Below are 19,475 nucleotides of genomic sequence, written 5' to 3' on the forward strand. Positions count from 1 at the left end.
CCAAGTGACTTTCTAAATGTGGGCTCTGGGGCCTTGGGGAGCTCATGGAGGAAGATATTCCTTTGTAGGAAGGAGGGGTGGGATTTCTTAATATCTGTGAGACCACGTTCCCCAGAGACCCCGGGCGCCACGCTTCACACGGGGGTGGGGCTGTGTTCACCTGCAGGGTGAACGTGGGCAGCGGAGTGCACACAGACACGCTGATGTATGTGCCGACCGCGCGCCCCCGCCCCCCTCCATCCCCGTTAGCCAGGCTGCCTGCGGACCCAGCGACCTCGTGTGCGCCTCTCGCCCTGTGCACACCCTAAGAACACAGACCTGTATGCACAGACTAGTAACCTCCCTGTTCTCGGCCCTTCAACAGATCCTCGGACCTCTGGACCATGATGACCAGTGTGGAAAGCAGAAACTGGCCTACAAACTAGAACAAGTCATAACCCTCATGAGCTTAGACAGCTGAGAACCGTCCTTCCAGGGCCCCTGGGGGGAGGGACACACCAAGCCGTGCCTCAGTCTAGATTATCATCTTTACCAAGTGCAAGTTCCGACTGGCGTCAGCAGCATCCCCTGAGCAGCGCTGTCTCTCTCTCCGCCTCTTTCTGTCTCTCCCTCCTCCCTGCGTCCCTTCTCTCTCTGTGGCTCTGCCAACACGATGGAACCAGGCCACCGCCCCTCAGTTAGTCCAGGATGGCCAGGCTCACGCGGGGACCCGGCCAGAAGATATCAGCGGGGCTCTCTTTCCCGGCTGGCCGCAGGCTGACCACATCGGATGGAGGAGGAGCCCCGGAGAGAGGACACCCCCATGCCGCTACTCCACCTTCCACACCAGGCCGAGCCTTGGTCTAGGGAAGAGGCAATGAGCTCAGTATTATCTTCACCAGGAAGACACCACCTGGCTCTCTTCCTTCCCCCGTGTCCACCTCCAGGGGGTTCGCCAGGGTGTGGGCCCGTTACAGCTCTGAGAAGAAAGGCCACAGCTCCTGCGCATGGAGGACTGGGGGTTGGGAGGGGCAACGAGTTGGGAGGTGACTTCGAGCCGCCTCTCACCTGTTGGGTTGGCCTCCAGAGGCCACCTTGTCCCCTTGCGGTCTTCTCGGAGCCCTTCCAAGTGCTCCTAGGGACCTGCCGGCCTCGTCCCCTCCCCTGCCTATGGAAAGCCAGACAGGAGAATCAGCAGTTACACGCCACCGCGGAGACCCTCCTAACCTTCGAGTCTGGCTCAGAGCAGCAGAAATGTCACGTGGAGGGGGAGAAAGGGAAAGAGAGTCACACCCACCCTGGAAGCAGAATTTGTTGTTTTCCATTCACCCCCGCACGCAAATGAAGCACGTCACGGGCCTCATCCATTGCCAGATCGTCGATGCTGTCTAGGGAAAGCACCTGCAGCCTCCTTGGTCGGCGCTCATCAAGGGTCAATGTAAAATGCAGAGTACATCCAGGAGATTCTACCTCCAGCCACCTTTCTTGGCTCCGTCCCCACCACCCTTCCTGAGAACTCTATAGAAGGCTGGGGCAGAGAGCTGAGCCCCTGTCCCCCTGCAGAGCCTGGTGCCATTGCTATGCAGATGACTTTGTCCAGACCTCCTTGGCAAGGGCTCCTTCACCATCCGCTGTCTCTTTAGTCCCTGCCCTTCCTCACCTCCTCCCCAGTCATCACAGAGAGAACCACGCTCAAGCACAGCCTCACGGGAGACAAACCCAAATGCCAGGCACACCTAGCCACCAGCTCGCCACATCCGGGAGGGACCAAGGACTCAAGCTGAAGGACCTGGCCAACAACGACAGAAGAGACATACAACGGACCTCGGCCCTGGCATCTGTTTCTCCGTCTGTCCTTCCATCTCTGCCCATTTCAGCCCGTCAGGCAAATGTACGCTCAGACATGGGTGAGCAGGGGCTGTGGTAAGAGACGGTCTAATGGAGGGTCATGGAAACCTGAATCTTGAAGGGCCCTTAGTTGCCATCTGGCCCAGTTTCCCACCCTAAGCCAGATTCTCTCCTAGCAGCCCTGGTGGCTAATTGTACACCACTCTGGGGGACAAGGAGAAGCATCATGTAAGGTGTGGCTGAGAGTGAGGGTTCCAGTCTTGCCTTCACTCCCTGAACGTCAGATGTCCATCCCTGTCATCCACTCAAAGTGAGCCCCAATGGGAAAGGGGAAGGAACCACTCCATTTCCAGCAAAGTCCATGGAGCACCCTGTACTTTTAAGAACTCTGGCCCCTTTGGATAGGTGTGTGTGTGTGTGTGTGTGCACCCCAGGAGCAGGCAGAGAGCTCAAAAGGATTTCTGGTCCTGTGGAGGGGACCCTGAAGTGATTCCCTTACGCCACCCTTGCTCATTCATTCTGTAGCTTGAGGACATTTCAACACTAGCTTTCGGCGCTGAGTGCTGGGGGTGGAGAAGGAGAGTCACCTGTCGGCAGGAAACCAGGCTGCTCAGCGCCCACGGGAGGCCGGGACTTGACTGGAGGCTGGGTGGAGGTGACCCACAGCAGGGCAGCATGTGACATCAAGGAGAGGACAGATGGGGACAAAACACCAGTAGCCTAACCACGGAAAGAGGAGAATGGGGAAAAGACACCCATTGAGGGGGAAACATAACCAAAGGTTTTGGCAAATGAAGTGCCAGGTGAAGAAGCTTGGGCTTTCTACCCTTGACCCTTTAATTTCCTCCCGAGAAGCCACAGGCCCTGGCCAGAGAGGAAGCACGAGGGGGGGCGGGCGGAGGAGGCACTGCAGCCGCCAAGATGTATTTGCACACGTGAGGGGGTGGGGAGGAGAGAGACACAAACATATTTAACACAGATTCACTGAGTGGAAGCTGAGTGTGTGTGTGAGCGCATGTGTGAGCGAGTGTGTTTGGTTTTTTAAGTTTTGCACAGAGAGAAAAAATGAACAGGCAGAAAAGAAGACTGTTATGGTTCTGCTGAAGCTTTTATTTTTTACCGGATTATTATTATTATTGTTATTGTTCCTTTGTCGGTACAGAACTCCCCCCCCCCACCCCGCCCCTGCCCCGTTTTGTCGTAAGAGAAACTTCTCAGACACCTCAGAGAAACCTCAATGTCAGGAAGAAAGAGGAGAGGACAGTCTCCTGGTTCTCCTTTCTCCTGGTTCAGAAGGGGGTTGGGGCAGATTTTACTTTAATTGCTGGGAGGGGGGTCGCTGCTGGTGTTTTGTTTGCTGAAATCTCTGCGGCCTGCTTGGGCTCGAGAAACAGGACACAATCACCCAGAGCTGCAACCCATCTTGCCCCACAAAAATTCTCTTTCCTTTCTTCATTCGTTTTCCATTTTTTTCCATTTGGATTCGTGGTGCACGTGTGATTCAAAGTAAAGACAAGGCAGCATTTTCAAAAAGCTGTCCTTGGCTCCCCACGTTCTTTCCAAAACTCCCCTTGGGGTCCACGATCTCCTACTGACAGGCCAGAGACCCCGAAAGCTGCCCCGGGGGTGCGGGCACGGGGGCCAGCACACAGCAGAGAAGGGAGCTGGGCAAACTGGTCCTGTGGAAGGGAGGTCCCCTCAAGGCCTCCCTCCCCCGTGGCAGTGAATTTGCAGGATCATAACTCTGTTTAAGGTGGAATCTTTATCTAACTGCTTGAGTCCCGGACAGAGAGGAAGAGAGAAAAGGCCCATCTCCTCTCACCTCCCCCTTCAACCGCCTCCTGCACCCTCCAGCCCTTGAGACCATCAAGGTCAAAATGGCGCCAGTAGATCACACAGAATAACTGACCTAGGTTAGATGGGGATTTTGAATGTAGGAGAGAGATGGGCTGAAGCTGGGGTGGTGGGAGGCAGGGAGCTTTATGGGGTCCTGAATTTAAAAGGACCGATGGATAGAAGCTGAGACAGATGGCTGCAGGCAGGTCATTGCTCTCGGGGGGCACAAGTCTCCCCACATGTGGGCTTTGCCATTCTTTGTCCTTCCACGTAAGTAGAGACCCCGACATTTCTTGGTAACAGTAAATAGTACCACTAAGTGAAGTTGGCTACTGTGTCAGTTAATCCCTCAGGAAAATACTTTTTCTTGCCTTCTTTCAATGTGGTTTTAATTTGGGGGCAGAGGACTGCCTGAGCGTCCACAGGCCAAGGTAGGGTCGCATCCCACAGCAACATGAACACCCGGAGTCAGCCCGAGAGCCTCCGTCTTGTGAGCCCGTGGGCCGAGGAGTCAGGCCCGAGGTGCTTGAGCAGGGCTGTGGTCCGAGAGAGAAGTCCTTTTCGATAATCCCAGAGTGAAGCAGACTATCCAGGACTGTGCCAGGCAGAAGCGGGAGTCGCTGATCGGTAAGGTCGCTGACCTGGTCCACTCGGGCCCGGGTCTCATCCCCCAGCCCGAGGCTAATGTGGAGGTACTGCCCCAGCACTCCCTCTCCCCCCACCCGAGGTCCTTGTGCTCGTGTTCCCCTTGCATGTCTGGCTTCTGAGAGTGTCCCTCCCCCGCAGAGGCGAATGTGCCCCCTCGTCCCCCTCGCCCACAGCTGCACGCGGAGCCGCAGACCTCACAGCCCAGCCCCACCCGGGGCAGCTCTAGGCCCCTGTCACCAGCCCGGCACCGCCTCCCTGAGTGATTGGGGTCCCCAGTCCCACCTGGGCCCTGGGGATCCCCCATCAGAAGAGCCACAAGCAACGATTTCCCAAAACAACCTCCACTCCGAGAGGCAAGTCCTGCTGATGTTTCCAGCACCCTCAACAGCCATGCACTTTGACCTAACAGGGGAAGCCCTGTTTTCCATCTGTCTCCTTTCTCAGGAATTAGGGGACACTTCCTTTGGCTTCACAGGATGTGAAGTCAAATACTTAACCTAGTGAAGGTTAATTATTCTTAAGAACAAACTTCCCCACCTCTGAGAGAGCAAGGAGGGAGGGGAAGAGGCAGGGAGGTTCTGCAGGCCGGAGGCCCATAGACACCCCTTTCGTGGCCCTTCCAGGAATGGGCCGCCCCAACAAGTGGTCCCAGCATGGGTCTGAAAGGCCTCCGAGAGGCATTTCTAGGCATGAATAACCTCCAGGTACCAGAGTCCCCAGGAGAAGACCCTGCCCCAGGCCGATCCTGGCTCCCCGGCCTTTCCTCTTGCTCCTAGTTCACACCAAGGACCTCCTGTCAGCCCCCCACGCCTCCTGTCAGCATTCAGGACAGGTGACTGAGGGCCCCTGACCCCGCAGCCCATCCCTTTTTCTTTAACCTATATGTGGACTGTTTACTTGGAGTCTGAGGTTATTTTTTGTTTGTATATGTTAAGCGTTGGAGATTAAGGAGGGAGCCCAGGTGTGGGTGTCAAGTCCAAACTGCTGGAAGGAAGAAACAAAACTCTTCACCTGTGACTTGCGAGGGCTGAGGAGAGCCTTGGGGCTGAGGAGGGGGGCTCCCCTGTTGTTAAAAAATGGGTCAGGATATTCCCCAGGTGTGGACATGCCTGGGGAAGCAGCCTCCATGGCTGCTAATATCCTTGGTGCTTCCCGGGCACCTGGGATGGCTAGAGCCTGCGATGCTGGCCCTCTCCTCCCACAGGTGTGGCCAATGAGAGCCCTTACAGAGCGGGGAAGCTGGGGTGCAGCCACAGGTGACGCGGAGAGGCAGCTCCAGGGGGAGGCTGGGGAACCATGAGCCTCTGCTCTCACGGTGCTCTGAGAGCCGCAAAGCCCTCCGCTGGAAAACAGAGAAAACATTCCTCCCGTTCACAAAGGAATCTCTATAGTAAAAGTTTCAGACTTTCAAGAGAGACCCCCTTTTTTTAAAACTACAATTCTTTGCTCCCTGAAAAAAAAAAATTTTTTTAATTAGGGGAAGTTATCCAACTTTATAAAATATACAGGATTTTTTGGTTGTAAAAGTGATACATACTCATTAGAGTCCCAATTAAATTCCGTGAGTAGACTGGTGACTAACCCAGCTAAGCAAAGCTAAACAAAACAAGATCCCTAATAAATGAAAAGAGGTTTCTGTCCTCATTGGCAGAGATAGTGAGGTGGGAGGGGGGCCGTATGCCCTCTGTCTGGTGTGCCCCACTTTCCTTTCTCCTCACCTCTTTTCGCTTTGTCCAATCTTGGCTCTCTGGGCTGCCCCTGGTGTTGCTGAGCCCCCCTGCCATCCCCATCAGCTTCCTTCAAACCGTAGGGATGCCCAGTTCAGGATTGGTCATGGAGGGACCAATGCCCCTCCCCTGAGAGTGCAAACGCTCATCGCAAATAGACACGTTCTATGCAGCTCATCTACCATTTCTTTTTAACTGGAATTAGAACTTCTTTTGTTAGTATCTTTGATCTTATGACTCAAGCACATTTTGGAAGGGCTCCCTTCCAAGAGTGGAATTCAAAACAGAGGATACAGTTAAAGAGCAGTGCAAAGGACACTTAACCAAGCACGACCGCTTACCAGATAGGACTAGTGGATGAGGTTCAGGCCCATGACCAAGATGCGATACGCGTCTCGTGTGCTCTCCTTCCTCCTCCCTTCCCTGATGTTCTCCCCAGCTGTTGGCTCGTTAAACCTTCTGTTCTTTAAAAAGAAAAGCTAGTTTACCTCAAAGAATCTTGTTTCCATTTGGAAACCAATGACTTTGTGTTTTAGAGTAGATGACCCTCCCCCCGCCATCACTCCCTGCCTGGGTCTGGTGTCCCTGAGGCCTGAGGTCCTTGCTTAGTCATGCGATGGCGATGCTGAACAAGAACAAGACCCCCAGGCCCTGACATGGACAGGAAGGATTGGGTGCAGCTGGCCTCCTCCCCACCTGAGCTGGTAAGGACCAGCCCATCTCTTCCAGCAGGGTCCTGCCCAGTTACCATAGTAACCAGCAACTCCAGGGTACCAGCAACAGAGAACGGCTCAGTGAGCGGAGGCGTAGGTGGAACAGAGTCTGGCCTGGTCTCACAACCCAGAGTCAAGTCCGATGCTGGAGGGAAGAGGAGAAACAGGGAAGGATGAGCGGGTGGTTTGAGGAACAGGCGGAGGCCTTTGAGTCTCGGCGAGAGGCCGTTGAAGGAGGTAGGGCAGGTCTCTCCTGCTCTGGTCACCCCTTTCCAGCCCCACCCCACCTCTGTTTCCATAAAGCTCCCACCTTGAACACTGGCCCTTTGTTAGAACAAAGCAAAACATATCTTTAGACAACAGTGTTAATAATGAGCCTCAAAGGTGGATGGAATCTAGTAGAGGAAGAGGGTCTTCTGGTTTTGATTTTTAAAAAAGAGTATCCTAGTAAGATTAAAAAAAAAGATTTAAAAAAATAAAGTTTTTAAAAAGGAAACCTATGCTATTTAAATTGGAGCCCAGTTGTAACTTGGTAAAGGCAAGCTTCTGTACCTTTGTTATAATTAATTGTATACCTGTGTATGTAAATATAAGGCATTCCTATTTTGCAGTTCAGAACAAAAAAAAAAAAACCTATTTGTAATATAGAATAAAGTTTATTAAAAAATAATAAAAATGCAGTTTGGGATTTGGGTCTTTCTTCGTGTGTCTGGCTAGAAGCGGGGAGAGGGGAAGGTTGGCCGTACGTAGGCCTCCACGGCACACAGATGAGTCAGCTCCTCTCTTCAGCTCCATGGTATCTAAACTCAACCACCAGAGGTACACTCTTTCACTTAGGGCTCTGTCTGCAGACCCTTACCAAGCAGACCTCTCTGGAGGTGATAACGCACGCTACCAGCCAGTCATCAGTCATCACTCCCCCATGAAGCCGGATCAACCTCTGAATCCTTCTCAGTACGGCCCTCCAGGCGCACACTATGAGCCCGCCAGAGCTGGTGCCGGAGAGGACATGAGTTGCCGTCCCTGCTCTAAGTCTTCTTGGCAAGCTAAGCCTTAGTGTAAGTGATTTCATCAGTCTCTCCCACCTCCAGCATTTGGATAGAGGGTGGAAATCTTGAACCCAACTGCACCTCCGGTGTAGAAGCAGGATAGGGAGAGAAAGAGAGCGGGAAGGGTGGCAGTGGAAGCGGGGAGCAGGGACGGCTGTCCACCTGCCACCTGCGTCCGTCTGTGGTCCACGCTGGCCTCCACGGGGTAGCGTGAGGGGGAAGGGAAGCCCAGGAACTCTGCGTCCTCTGCGTTCACCTGGCTGCCCTAGGACAGATCCTTTTGTCTCTCTGAGCTCAAGGCAGCAGCCAGAGAAGGTTGAGCTCCATGTCTCCGAAGGCCTTATAATTCAAAGTGAAATCCATGAGAAGAGAACAGGAAGGAAGCTGGATGAGGACGGAGAGACAGAAACAGTGAAGCGGGGAGAGTAAGTGAGGAAGAGGGGTTAGGAGACGGGGTGGGGAGAAGTGAGACAGACCCCGGGCCGACAACAGCAAATCCTGTCCTCCCCACCTCCCTGCCTCACCCGACCCCCAGCCCTCAGGCTCCTCCAGCCTCCAAAGCAGAGCTCCTGGGGTGTCACCAAGATGGGACCTCTGGGGGCCAGAGAGAAAGGGCAGGAGGTGACCTGGTGCGAAGTCCGTGAGTCCTGGCTTGCCCCGCACCTTCCAAAGGAGAGCCCTCCTGAAATGAGGGGCAAGCACGCCTCCCCAGCGACGCTCCCTCCTACAGCCAGTGACCAGGGAGCTCTTCAACCTGGGGACAACGAGGGAACAGATGACACCTAGGAGGGAAGGTGGGAATTGGCGACCTCATGACCCAGCACAAACTCATGGACTGAGATCAGACTGATGGTGTTTTTTTTCCAGTAGTTCCAACTGACAGGGAAAGGATATTTCTCTCTTTTCCTAAATAACGAGGCAGGCCGTGGGAGGGATGATGGTCTCAGTCCGAAAGTTCAAATCAGATTCCACACATGATCCAGTTCCTGCCACGCCCACTGACTCCTTCACCCGCATGATGTCATGCTTCAGCACGTCCAGCCACCACGACCCGGAGCCGACTGCTTCTCTGGGATTTGGTTTCCTTCTCCACGATCTGAAGACACTTCTAACTGCTCTATGAAACCCAGGACGTCGTGCGGAAGGCTGACTTAGAGAACAAAAGTGAGAAGATCCTGAGCACCACAAAGGGTCACACGTGCATTTGGTGTCATCATTAGTCATAAAAATGATATCGTACAGACAAAAGAGTGGATCCGGCCCAGGGCCTCAGTCACAAGTTTAGAATGGATGCCGTATTAGTCGGCTCAGGCCGCCGTAACAGAATACCGGACTGGGGGGCTTACATAATAGACATTTGTTTTCTCGCGGTTCTGAAGGCTGGAAGCCCAAGATCAAGGTGCCAGGATTGGTTTCTGGTGGGAGCTCTCTTTCAGGCTTGCACAGAACTACCTTCTGGGTCCTCGCCTGGTCTTTCCTCTGGGCGCGCACGCAGAGAGCTCTCTGCTGGCTCTTCTTATAAGTCCTATCAGGTTAGGGCCCCACTCTTAGGGCCTCATTTAACCTTAGTTACCTCCCTGAAGGCCCTCTCCCTAAATTCAGTCACATTGAGGGTTAGCACTGAATTTGGGCGGGGGGGAAGGACACAATTCATTCTGTAACAGATGCCTTATTTATTCACTGCCAAAAAGTAAATATCTAGCATCTTATGAAAAGGGACATGAATATATTTTGATTGTTAGACTGCGAGATTGTTGAAGGCAGAGACCGTATCAGCTGAATTTATGTTACCCAAGCTTAGCAAGTGTCCAGCACAGAGCGAGTGTTCAGTAAATGACGAATGGGTGGCGGGAGGAATGTGGGCAGCAGGACTGGGAGAAAGCAACTGACCACAAAGGGGGTCCCTGGCTCATCTCCCCACCCCACTAACATGCCTCCGTTATTTTCCATATCAGGCCACACCCCCGCCATGAATATTTATCTCTAGGAAACGAATGGCTGGGCTTGCAGCCAGGGGCTCTCTTTTACAGGTGAAGGGAGCCGGGCCTCGTGGTCAGAACCTCTCCCAGGGTTGGCAGAGCCACCCCTGGCCGAGCAGAATGAGTGGAGGCAGGGGCAGGTCACTTCCGCACCAATCCCTTGCTCCAAACCTGCCCTGCTTTGCTTTTAACAGAATTGCCACCTTGAACGCTGCCCCCAAGCCTGCGGGGCTGCAGGGGGCACGTGCCACAGCAGGGGCAGGTTTCTGAGGATGGGCCGCGCGCCGGGATCGCTGGTAGATTGCGTCACCCATCAACAATAAGCACCTTCCCTCCCTGAACGAGCACAACGGCTTCCCACCCCAATCAAGCCAGGCCAGCCAAGCCACTTGCCGACGGCATATGAGCACTGGACAGTGAGGACAATGACAACGCAGAGCAGAGACACTAGATGCCCCTGCTAGTCACGTAGCATTGAGTGGAAACTAAGTCTTTGCCGTTTTAAGTCATTGAGGTGGGGACTATCCCAATTGCTACCGGGTATTAGAAATTTAACCTGACCACTAGGTAGCCCCTTAGTTGATAGCTGATAGAGGAAATCTCACCTTCCACCCACAGAGAATTATTCTTTTGACCTAAGTCTTTTCTTTTTTTTTTTAAGACATTATTAGCTATTTACAGTCAATGTGACTCATTTTGTGGAAGTTCCTGATTTTCCTGAGCTGGATTTTGGACAGATTGGGGAAGAAGGGGGAAGACTCCAAAAAAAGAAGAAACAAATCTTGTAGAGAACCGGGGGAAAAGAGGAAGTGGAGGAGAGAGAGGCTATCGGGAGGGAGAAATGAGGAAAAGGAAGAGGATCAGGAATGACATATTTTAGCCAGCTCTGTGCTGGAAGTTTTCTGTCTGCTGTTCACCCAGACGCCTGCAGTGGTCAGGGGTTTCCAGCCTCAGGTGGACATCGCGGCACTCACACCCCACACTGCCCGAAGAAGCAGCTATATTTGCTTTCTAGGGGTGAATCCAGCAAGGTCATTTTATTGGTATGTTTGTTTGTTTATTTTAGAGACACAGAGAGAGCGTGTTCGACCGGGGCAGGGTGGGGGGATGCAGAGGGAGAGAGAGAATCTCAAGCAGGCCCCACGCCCAGTGCAGAGCCCGACATGAGGCTCAAGCTCACGACCCTGAGGATCATGACCTGAGCCAAAATCAAGAGTTGGGCACTTAACCAACTGAGCCACCCAGGTGCCCCCAAGCCAAGGTTGTTTTAAAACATAACCTATAGCTTTCTATATACTTGGATTTTGATCAGTGGTCAGCTTCCACGAAAGCAGAGAACTCGTCCTTACTAGGGGCATAGACCATGTTCTCAACACAAGTCCTACTCAAGATGGCAGCCCCCCTTAGGACAAACAGCAATGTCTCACGAGGCCTAGAAAGGCCCGTCCACACATAGATGCACTTACTGCTGCCTGATGCTAAGAAAGGCCTGACCCCCCTCTGAAATGCAGGCAGGGGAGGAACTCACGCCCCCCAACCGGAGAGGGGCCCTTCTTGCCCCTGTTCCACATTAGAGCACAGACCTGGGCCACGGTCCCCAGCCATTTCCTGATTAAGCCTGTCTAATTCTAGGGATGCAAAGGCAGGGCCTGGGGGCACAGGAAGCCAAGGGGTCATGGAGGGGAAGCTGGCAGGTCACTAGGGATGCACTCTCTGCCCCCTTCACCGGGAGCACATCCAGTTTCCTGCCCTAAAAGGACCAGATCCCCCCGCAGTGCCAGCCCACACTGCCCCCAACTCCACACCGCATCTCACCCCTTCTTGCTCTGTAGTTTGCCTCTGGGGCAAGCCACTCACTCAGAACTTTATGAGCACACCCAGCCACCCAGCTGGACTTCAATGCCCCAAACCAGTCTCCTAATCCCCCCTCTGCAACCCGAACATTCTCTACGTAGAGTAATGGTGTGACCCTGGGTGAGTTCCTACCCAGCTCCAAATCTCGATGTTCTCATCTGTAAGGATGAGAAAAATAACACCTTCCTCTCAGAAGATCGAGGGAAGCAAGGGTTACAAAGCACTTGGAGCAAGTCCCGACATCTCATGAGTTTTTAGTGGACCGTAGTTTTGGCACCGAGTGACAGCCTTCTTGAAGAAGAATCCCGCGTGTTCTCTCTCCGGCCCTAGCTTGTGGGACAGCATATGGTAGTCACCCTAAAAATGTTCGTGAAATAAATGAATAGAGTCAACAGTGCCAGGCTCTTTCAACTGCCCAAATCCTGAAATGCAAGTAGAGACAAAAGCTTCCCAATAAAGTATAGAAATAAAGAACTAAAAACGGTAAGTGCCTCAGTTTCCCCCCAAAGCAGAGCTTGAGACAAGGGCTTGTGAGCAGGTGGCTGATTTGGGGAAGTGGTCCTGAGAAACAGAAGTGGGGGCAGGGGAATGAGGACAAGCCAACTCAAGGGTGAGTCACCGAGCGGGTCCCCACTGTGGGCAGCAGGATGCTGTCTCCCTCGGGCCCCTCAGAACAGGAGGGTGGCCCCTCAGAATGTGCTCACAGGTCGCGCATGGGCCGTTTGCCCCACAGACTCCGAGGTTTGCAAGTCTGCAGGAATGGCTACTTGGGTTCCCCCCCACCACCACCTCCCGCCCCCAGGGACCTGAAGGGTAGGAGCAGAGCAGCTCAGGAAGACCACCAGGTGGATGCAGAGTCTGTCTCTCAGGCAGGTGCCCTCAGGCTACTCTGCCTGCCCCCTCATTGCTATGGCAAGAGCCAGGGTTGAAAGGTGGGTCAAGAGGTTAGAAGGTGGACACAAGGAAGTCTGCAGCACAACGCAGAGTCCTTAAGAACCCTTAATAATTCTATAAAAGCAAGATTAAAGTCATTTCAAAAAGTTGCTTTCTCGGTAAGAGCCCTCACTTTTCCTACCTCTTCACTGTTGGGTCACTTCTGTCACCGGCTCCAGGCGCGACCTTTGTACCTCCTTCCCATTATTCCCCACATCTTATTCCACCTTGAAAGTTGTGACACGTGCGAGATAAGGAAAGACCATCGAAGCGACGCCGAGACGCGGGTGCTGGTGAGGGCTGGACTCGCGCACTGGCTCGGTGACTCATCAGATTCGCAGGTGACTTTTCAGAAGGACTTGTTGCTAATGTAACCTTCCCGGCACCTTCCGCCTTTCTCCTGAGCACCACCCAATCAGCACCTCATCCCCGAGGCTGTAGCCTCTAATTGTCTCTAATGCACCACTCAGCACTTTATTTTAACAGATCAATGCTGATATGTACTTGATAATTTTATTCCCTAAGAATTTTACCTTCTTTTATGCCTCCTCATCTCAATTAATAGACCAGGTTTTACACTTCTTTTATTCTGAACTGAACACTGACTACGGAGTAATCAGATAAATGCCCACAGTTTTCTCTGAAGTACAAGATTGGGTACTTGTGGAAGATAACATCATGAAGCCAAACTGATCCTGAAGACAAGGTTTCTAAATGACCGGAGTCTTCTGTATCCTATCAATTAAAAAAAAAAAAAATTAGGCCCTTTCATAAATGTAGTGCTGATAAGATACTTGGAGTAGAGAAAGAAGAAGAACCCAAGAGCTGGGTAGGGCTATAACCCTGATTCGATGCCCGATGACTGAGGGTCATCACTTTCCAGGCCACAAAGACTTCCTCAGAGAGATGATTTCATAAAGTGAAATCATTCATGCAATTCTCAGGATCCAGCCTTATGCAGTAGTTGCCATTACTATACCCATTTTATAGATGAGCACACTGAGGCTCACATCAATAACCACTTCAGGGGGCGCCTGGGTGCCTCAGTTGTTTAAGCGACTGCCTTCGGCTCAGGTCATGATCCTGGAGTCCCGGGATCGAGTCCCGCATCGGGCTTTCCTGCTCAGCGGGGAGTCTGCCTCTCCCTCTGACTCTCCCCCTCTCATGCTCTCTCTCTATCACTATCTCTCTCAATAAATAAATAAAAATCTTAAAAATAAATAAATAAATAAAATAACCACGTCAGTGCCTGACATGGCGAGTAATAGAGCTAAGAGAGCTGACAGGTGAGCCTAGGTTTCTCTGCCTCGGACACAAATGCTCTTAGTGTTGTGCTGTTAAAACAGACATTAAACAAAGTCCCTCTCTCCCCCATTGATGCGCTGACTGATTTTCACCATAGTGTTGGAAATACAAAGGACACTGCAGAGAAAAATGAGCAAAGATGGGTACTGGGTTGCAGCTGAGAACTGAAGCAGGGAGGGAAGAAAAGAACTTGAATGGGAATTTGGCTGCAGGACCGCCATTCCCAGGGACGAGACCCTGGCAGGATGCACCATAGCTGCGGAGGGCTCCAATCTCCAACACACCACACCGAACTGCGGGCTTGCGTGACCTTCAACAAGTCTGTCTCTCTGCCTCACTCCCCTCATCTGTGAAGTGGAAATAATTTGTGAGAAAGTTGTACAAGTTAAGTGTGATGATGTGCACAATGTCTGGCGCATAGTAAACACACCTCAGGAAAAGTAGCTGTTTCTAACAGCGCCTCACTGACTTGCCATTGAAACCTGCTTCTGGTGGCCCTTTTTTTTTAACCCCGGATGTGACAGATGCTGCAATTAGAGCCAGGGGAGGGTAGGCACATGGGTAGTACCCCCTCCTCCTCCCACGGGCACATCTGCTCAGCTGGAGGAAGGTCAGTGCCACCTCCCTCAGCAAATGGGCTGTTCTCAGTCTTTGAGCTCTTTTGTGGCCCTGCTGTGTGTTTCCTCCCTGATGAGAGGCTGATGGTCGCCATTTTGTAAAAGGACCAACTGCAGACATGGCCCAACGAGGGAGAAGCAGGGCACCCTCAGGCCACTCCACCTCATCCAAAGAGAGATCCAGGGTCCTTACTACGTGGTTCCAAAGCACCTTGCAGAATGTCCCTGTCCCCCACCCCAACAGAACCCCACAGGCCCCCTTCCATCTGGTGTTTGGGTCCTGCAGCCCTTCAGCTGTTCTCTTCGGTCTCTGTTCCCTGGAACTCACTTTGGCGGGATCTCTAACATTAAGACCCACCGGTCAGCGCCCAGCACCCCTCACGTTGCCCAGAGAGCCTAAAGGGCCTGCTTAAAACCTCCACCAAGGGACTCTCCCATCGCTGACACCCAGATTGGCCTTCCTGGGGGCCCCGAGGAAGAGCTCAGGCCAGGCTGGACGAAAGAGCAGGCCAGCGTGTTATGAGGCTGTAATTCCATCAAAGGGCTTCTGGAGAGATTGTAAACTCACGTCCCAAGTCTCCTGTGCCCCTGGCCCCTTTTTTCCCCAGAGTGATTTATGACCCTATAATTCTGAGGCGGGACTGCTTCTTATTTCACATAATCCAAATATTCTCCTAAGGCAATACAGGTCCTCCTCTCCGCTTCGAACTTCCTACCTCACAGCTCAAGAGTGGCAACAGCGCCGCCTAGTGGCTGGAGGCCTTGGCGGGCTCCTGGGCGGGTCACAGACCGCCCCCTTTCTGCCACTTTGTAAGAGGGGGACATCGGCTTTGAGGTGGCGTGTGGAAACCACGTCACGCCTGAAACCAAATGGGTCTGAAGGGTCTCTCCGGGGGGTTCAGGGGCGTGCAGATGTGACCCAGGAGGGACTTAGAAAGCGTCGATTTCCACGGCCCCGCCGATTCCATTGACAAGCATTTATGGAGTCCCGGCTTCTGCGGCGCTCGCCACACATCCGGCCAAGCCCCGCCGTCTCTCTCTGACTGTGCTCTTGCCCTCCAGATCCCTGCAAGTACTAACGACTGTGTGTAAATCTTCCACCGTCACCACAGCCCTTCCTGGCCCGATGCACACCCTGAGGCCAATGGAACGGACCTCGCCTGACATTATAGTTTACATTTGTGCCTTTATGGTCTGCCTCTCCCATTAGAATAGGAGCTTCCTGCAGGCAGGGACTTTTCTCTGGTTGGGTTCTGCTCCATCTTCAGCATCTGGAACAGTGCCTGGCCCCAAGTAAGCGCTCTAGAAATGTCTGTTGAGTGGATGAATGAAGACCTGAGCAAGGCAGTGAGTCCGTGAAGTGGCTGGCTGGTCTGTGGCACTGACCCCAATCAATAGCAGTGAAAGAGGCAGGAAAGGGGGCAGAGCTGGTATAGGAACCTTCCTACCATCTTCCCCTGATTGCCAACTCTGTTTGGGGTGGAGGCCCACAGACAGCGGGTTGCTTCGTGTCTCTCCTGGAGCTGGTACTGGGATCGGGCCAGCGTGGGACCCCTGAAGGGTACTCCCTCCAGCTGTGTGGAAGGGCTCTTGTCAGCTACCTCAGTGTCCTCCATGGAAAGCTGCATCACTGGGCCCCCGGGCATCTGGCCCTGGGACGGAGACAACAGCTAAGGGCTGCAGCTCTGCAGAGGGGCGGCCACCCTCTCGGGCCCAGACTCCTCCTCCCCACCTTCCTGACTTCCGCGCCCGCCCGTGCCTGCTTTTTCCCTTTAAGATCTGCTCTCTTCCCCTGGGGGCGGCTGGTAACTATGGAAACGTCAATTAGGCTGTTTTGCCCAAAGTCTCTAAAAAGGGCCGAGTGCAGGCGGCAAGCAGCCCCCGACTTCCCAGAGACCCAACCTGAGCTCATCCGTATGTTCTGTTAGGACTCACCCCTTCAGCATTTACGAAAATGCTCCTCGAGCTACTTGTGATGAAAGACCAGCTTCTCTTTGTAAAAATGTCCAATTCATCACAGTCCTATGTTTTTGTAAAACACCATGAAAACAAATTAGAAAAATGAAATGAAAACCACAAAAGCTATACAACATACAAGCCCCAATTCTATAACGTAAATTTAAGAGGCCTAAGAGTACTGTAGCTATGAAAGTTTCTCGGTGCCTACTCTCGGTTTCCATGCTCTATCACGGTGGGTGAGGTATCAGTTTGTGGACAGACTACAGTAACGGACCACACGTTGAATAGCCCTGACCCGGAACCCCAGGGAAAGGGTGCAAGGTGCCACCCAGGGCCTCCCCCTCATCCAGGTGCATCTCTGACCCACCCTGCTGACCCAGTCCTGCTTTGGCCTAGACACAAGCATGCCTCAGCATGGAGGGTGGGCCCTCACTGGGAATACCGTGGAAATGTCTGCACCTGAACTTGAGCCAATGTGTGAGAGAAGAGGCTACAGGCGCCTTGCTGTGCCCGGAAGTGCTCCTCAACAGCCAGGAATCTGCGACTTGATCATCCCAGCCAGGAGAGGCTTTCTGCCCACCTTGAATCCCTGGATTCCAGTATGGGATTTGATGGTGCAGACCAGGGGTCACTCAGAGAGGGTCTGACCGAGTTTATACTGCCCCGTGATACACCAAATAACCCCACCACTTTCCACCCATGTCTTCTACTGGAACGAAGATTGCTGTTCCCAGGACCTGCATGGACATCCATCTTTTTTTCTACCTGACCTCTGAGCCCCTTTCCTCTTTTAAAGAATGAAAGTACTCAGGGGCACCTGGGTGACCAAGTCAGTTAAGCATCTGACTCTTGGTTTCAACTCAGGTCATGATCTTGGGGTCGTGAGATCGAGCCCTGCATTGGGCTCAGCACTGAGCATGGAGCCTGCTTATGATTCTCTCTCTCTCCCTCTGCCCCCCCCCCCCGCCCACTGGTGCACTGGCTCTATCCCTTTCTCTCTCAAAATAAATAAATAAATAATATTTTTTGGTAAGCAACTTAAGGTATACTTGTTATAAATAATTACACAAATATTGAGTAGAGTGCTATGACTTTTTACACATGTATGCCAATCAGATGAAGATCTAGAATACATCCATCTCCCCAGAAAGTTCCCTCATGCCTTTTCCTAGTAGATACTTACTTTTCCCTACCCCCTTAGCTAACTACTATTCTGATCTTTATAACCATAGACTAGTTTTACGTTATTTTCATATAAATGGGGTCAAACAGTGTATATTCTTTTTTTTTTTCTTTCACTCAGTATAATGTCTGTGAATTCTTCTATGTCATGGCCTGGTATCTGGGTTCTTTCTTATTGCTGTGTTGTATTCCGTTGCTGCTGTGAATATTCTATGATTTGGGGAAGCACACCTATTTGGTTGCTTTCAGATAAGTATCTACTAGGGTAACTGCTGGGTCATAGAGTAGACTACATTTAGGTTTTAAGTAGATACTGCCCAATAGTTTTCCAAAGTGAGCAAATTCATACTTCCATCAGAAATGTCTGAGAATTCAGATTGCTCCTCATCTTTGCAAGACTTGGTTCTGCTGTTCTTTTCATGTTTGCCATTCTGGTGGGTGTTTAATGGTGTCTCAGTGTTGTTCTAATTGCAGTCCTCTGATGAATAATAGTGTTGAGGACCTTTTCATATGATCATTGGCCATCTGGATATCTTCTCTTATAAAGGACCTGTTAGTTCTTTTGCCCTTAAAAAAATCAGATTCTTTATTAGATGTGCTTTGAATATCTTCTTCTAGTCTGTGGCTTACCTATTCACTTCCTGAATGATGACTGTTGATGGGAAAAAACAAGATCCTATTTTAATGTAGTCCAATCTGTCCCTCTGCTCTTTTAGGGTCTGTATTTCTGAGTGCTGTTTGAGAAATTTTGGCATACCCCCAAGGTCACGAAGACATCCCCTATGTTTTCTTCCAGAAAAGGTTGGATCTTTCACATTTGGGTCTATGATCTACCAACTACTAATTTTCGTCTATGGTACTGAGGTAAAGCACAAAGCTCATTTTTTTCTCCACGGATACCTAATTGCTCCAGTACCATTTATTGAAAAAAAAAAACATCTTTTCTCCACTGATTTTCAGTGGAGCCTTTGTTGTAAACCTTGTAACTGAATATGTGTGGGTCTATTTCTGGATTCTCTATTCTGTCCCATTGATCGGTCTATTTGTCTCTCCTGCACCAATACCACACGATCTTAATTGTTACAGCGCTATAGTAACTCTCAAAACCTCTTCAGTCTCTCTCACCAGTGTTTTATAGTCTTTAGTGTAGAGGTCTTGCACATCTTTTGTTGGGTTTATTACTAGCTATTTGATATTTCTGATGCTACTGTAAATAACATTTTTTCTATTGTGGTAAGAAACACATAATGAAATCTACTACCTTAAACAAAAGTACAATAGCGTTAACTATATGCATATTATTGTGCAGTAGATCTCTAGAACTTTTTCATCTTGCACAACTGAAACTCTATACTCACCGAACAACACCCCATTTCCCCCTCTCCTCAGGCCCCAGGAACCACTTTCTACTTTCTGTGTCTATGTATTTGACTACTCTGGGTTCCTCATATAAGTAGAATCATATTGTATTTGTCTTTTTTGTGACTGGCTTATTTTGCTTAGCATAATGTCCCCAAGGTTCACCCATATTGTAGTGTATAACATGATTCCCTTCTTTTATAATGCAGAATAATATTCTAATGTACGTATAGACCATATTTTCTTTATCCACCCATCCATCAATAGACATTTAGGTTATTCCTACCTCTCATCTATTGTGAAAATATCTCTTTGATATCCTGTTTTCAGCTCTTCTGGATATATACCAAGAAGTGAGATTGCTGGATCCCACTGCAATTCTATTTTTAATTTTTTGAGGAACCTCCGTACTGTTTTCCATAGCAGCTGCATCATTTTACATTCCTTGTAAATAGCATTGAAAAAATCTCATTGTGGGGCGCCTGGG

The 19,475-nt window shown here is 51.2% G+C and overlaps 1 protein-coding gene across 1 annotated transcript in view; it reads left to right on the plus strand.

Moving 5' to 3' along the window:
- Positions 1-7,439, plus strand: part of PLXNA4 (plexin A4) — a 422,724-nt gene extending 415,285 nt beyond the window's left edge. Inside the window, exon 32 of the mRNA XM_045864250.3 lies at positions 365-7,439. Coding sequence (XP_045720206.1) covers positions 365-460 — 96 coding nt within the window. The 3' untranslated portion in view covers positions 461-7,439. The remainder of the gene's footprint in view (positions 1-364) is intronic.
- Positions 7,440-19,475: the final 12,036 nt, after the last annotated feature.

The sequence above is a fragment of the Mirounga angustirostris genome, unplaced genomic scaffold, assembly GCF_029215605.1.
Source record: "Mirounga angustirostris isolate CCGP_5_RB_7025 unplaced genomic scaffold, mMirAng1.0.hap1 SCAF_12, whole genome shotgun sequence".
Lineage (NCBI taxonomy): Eukaryota > Metazoa > Chordata > Mammalia > Carnivora > Phocidae > Mirounga > Mirounga angustirostris.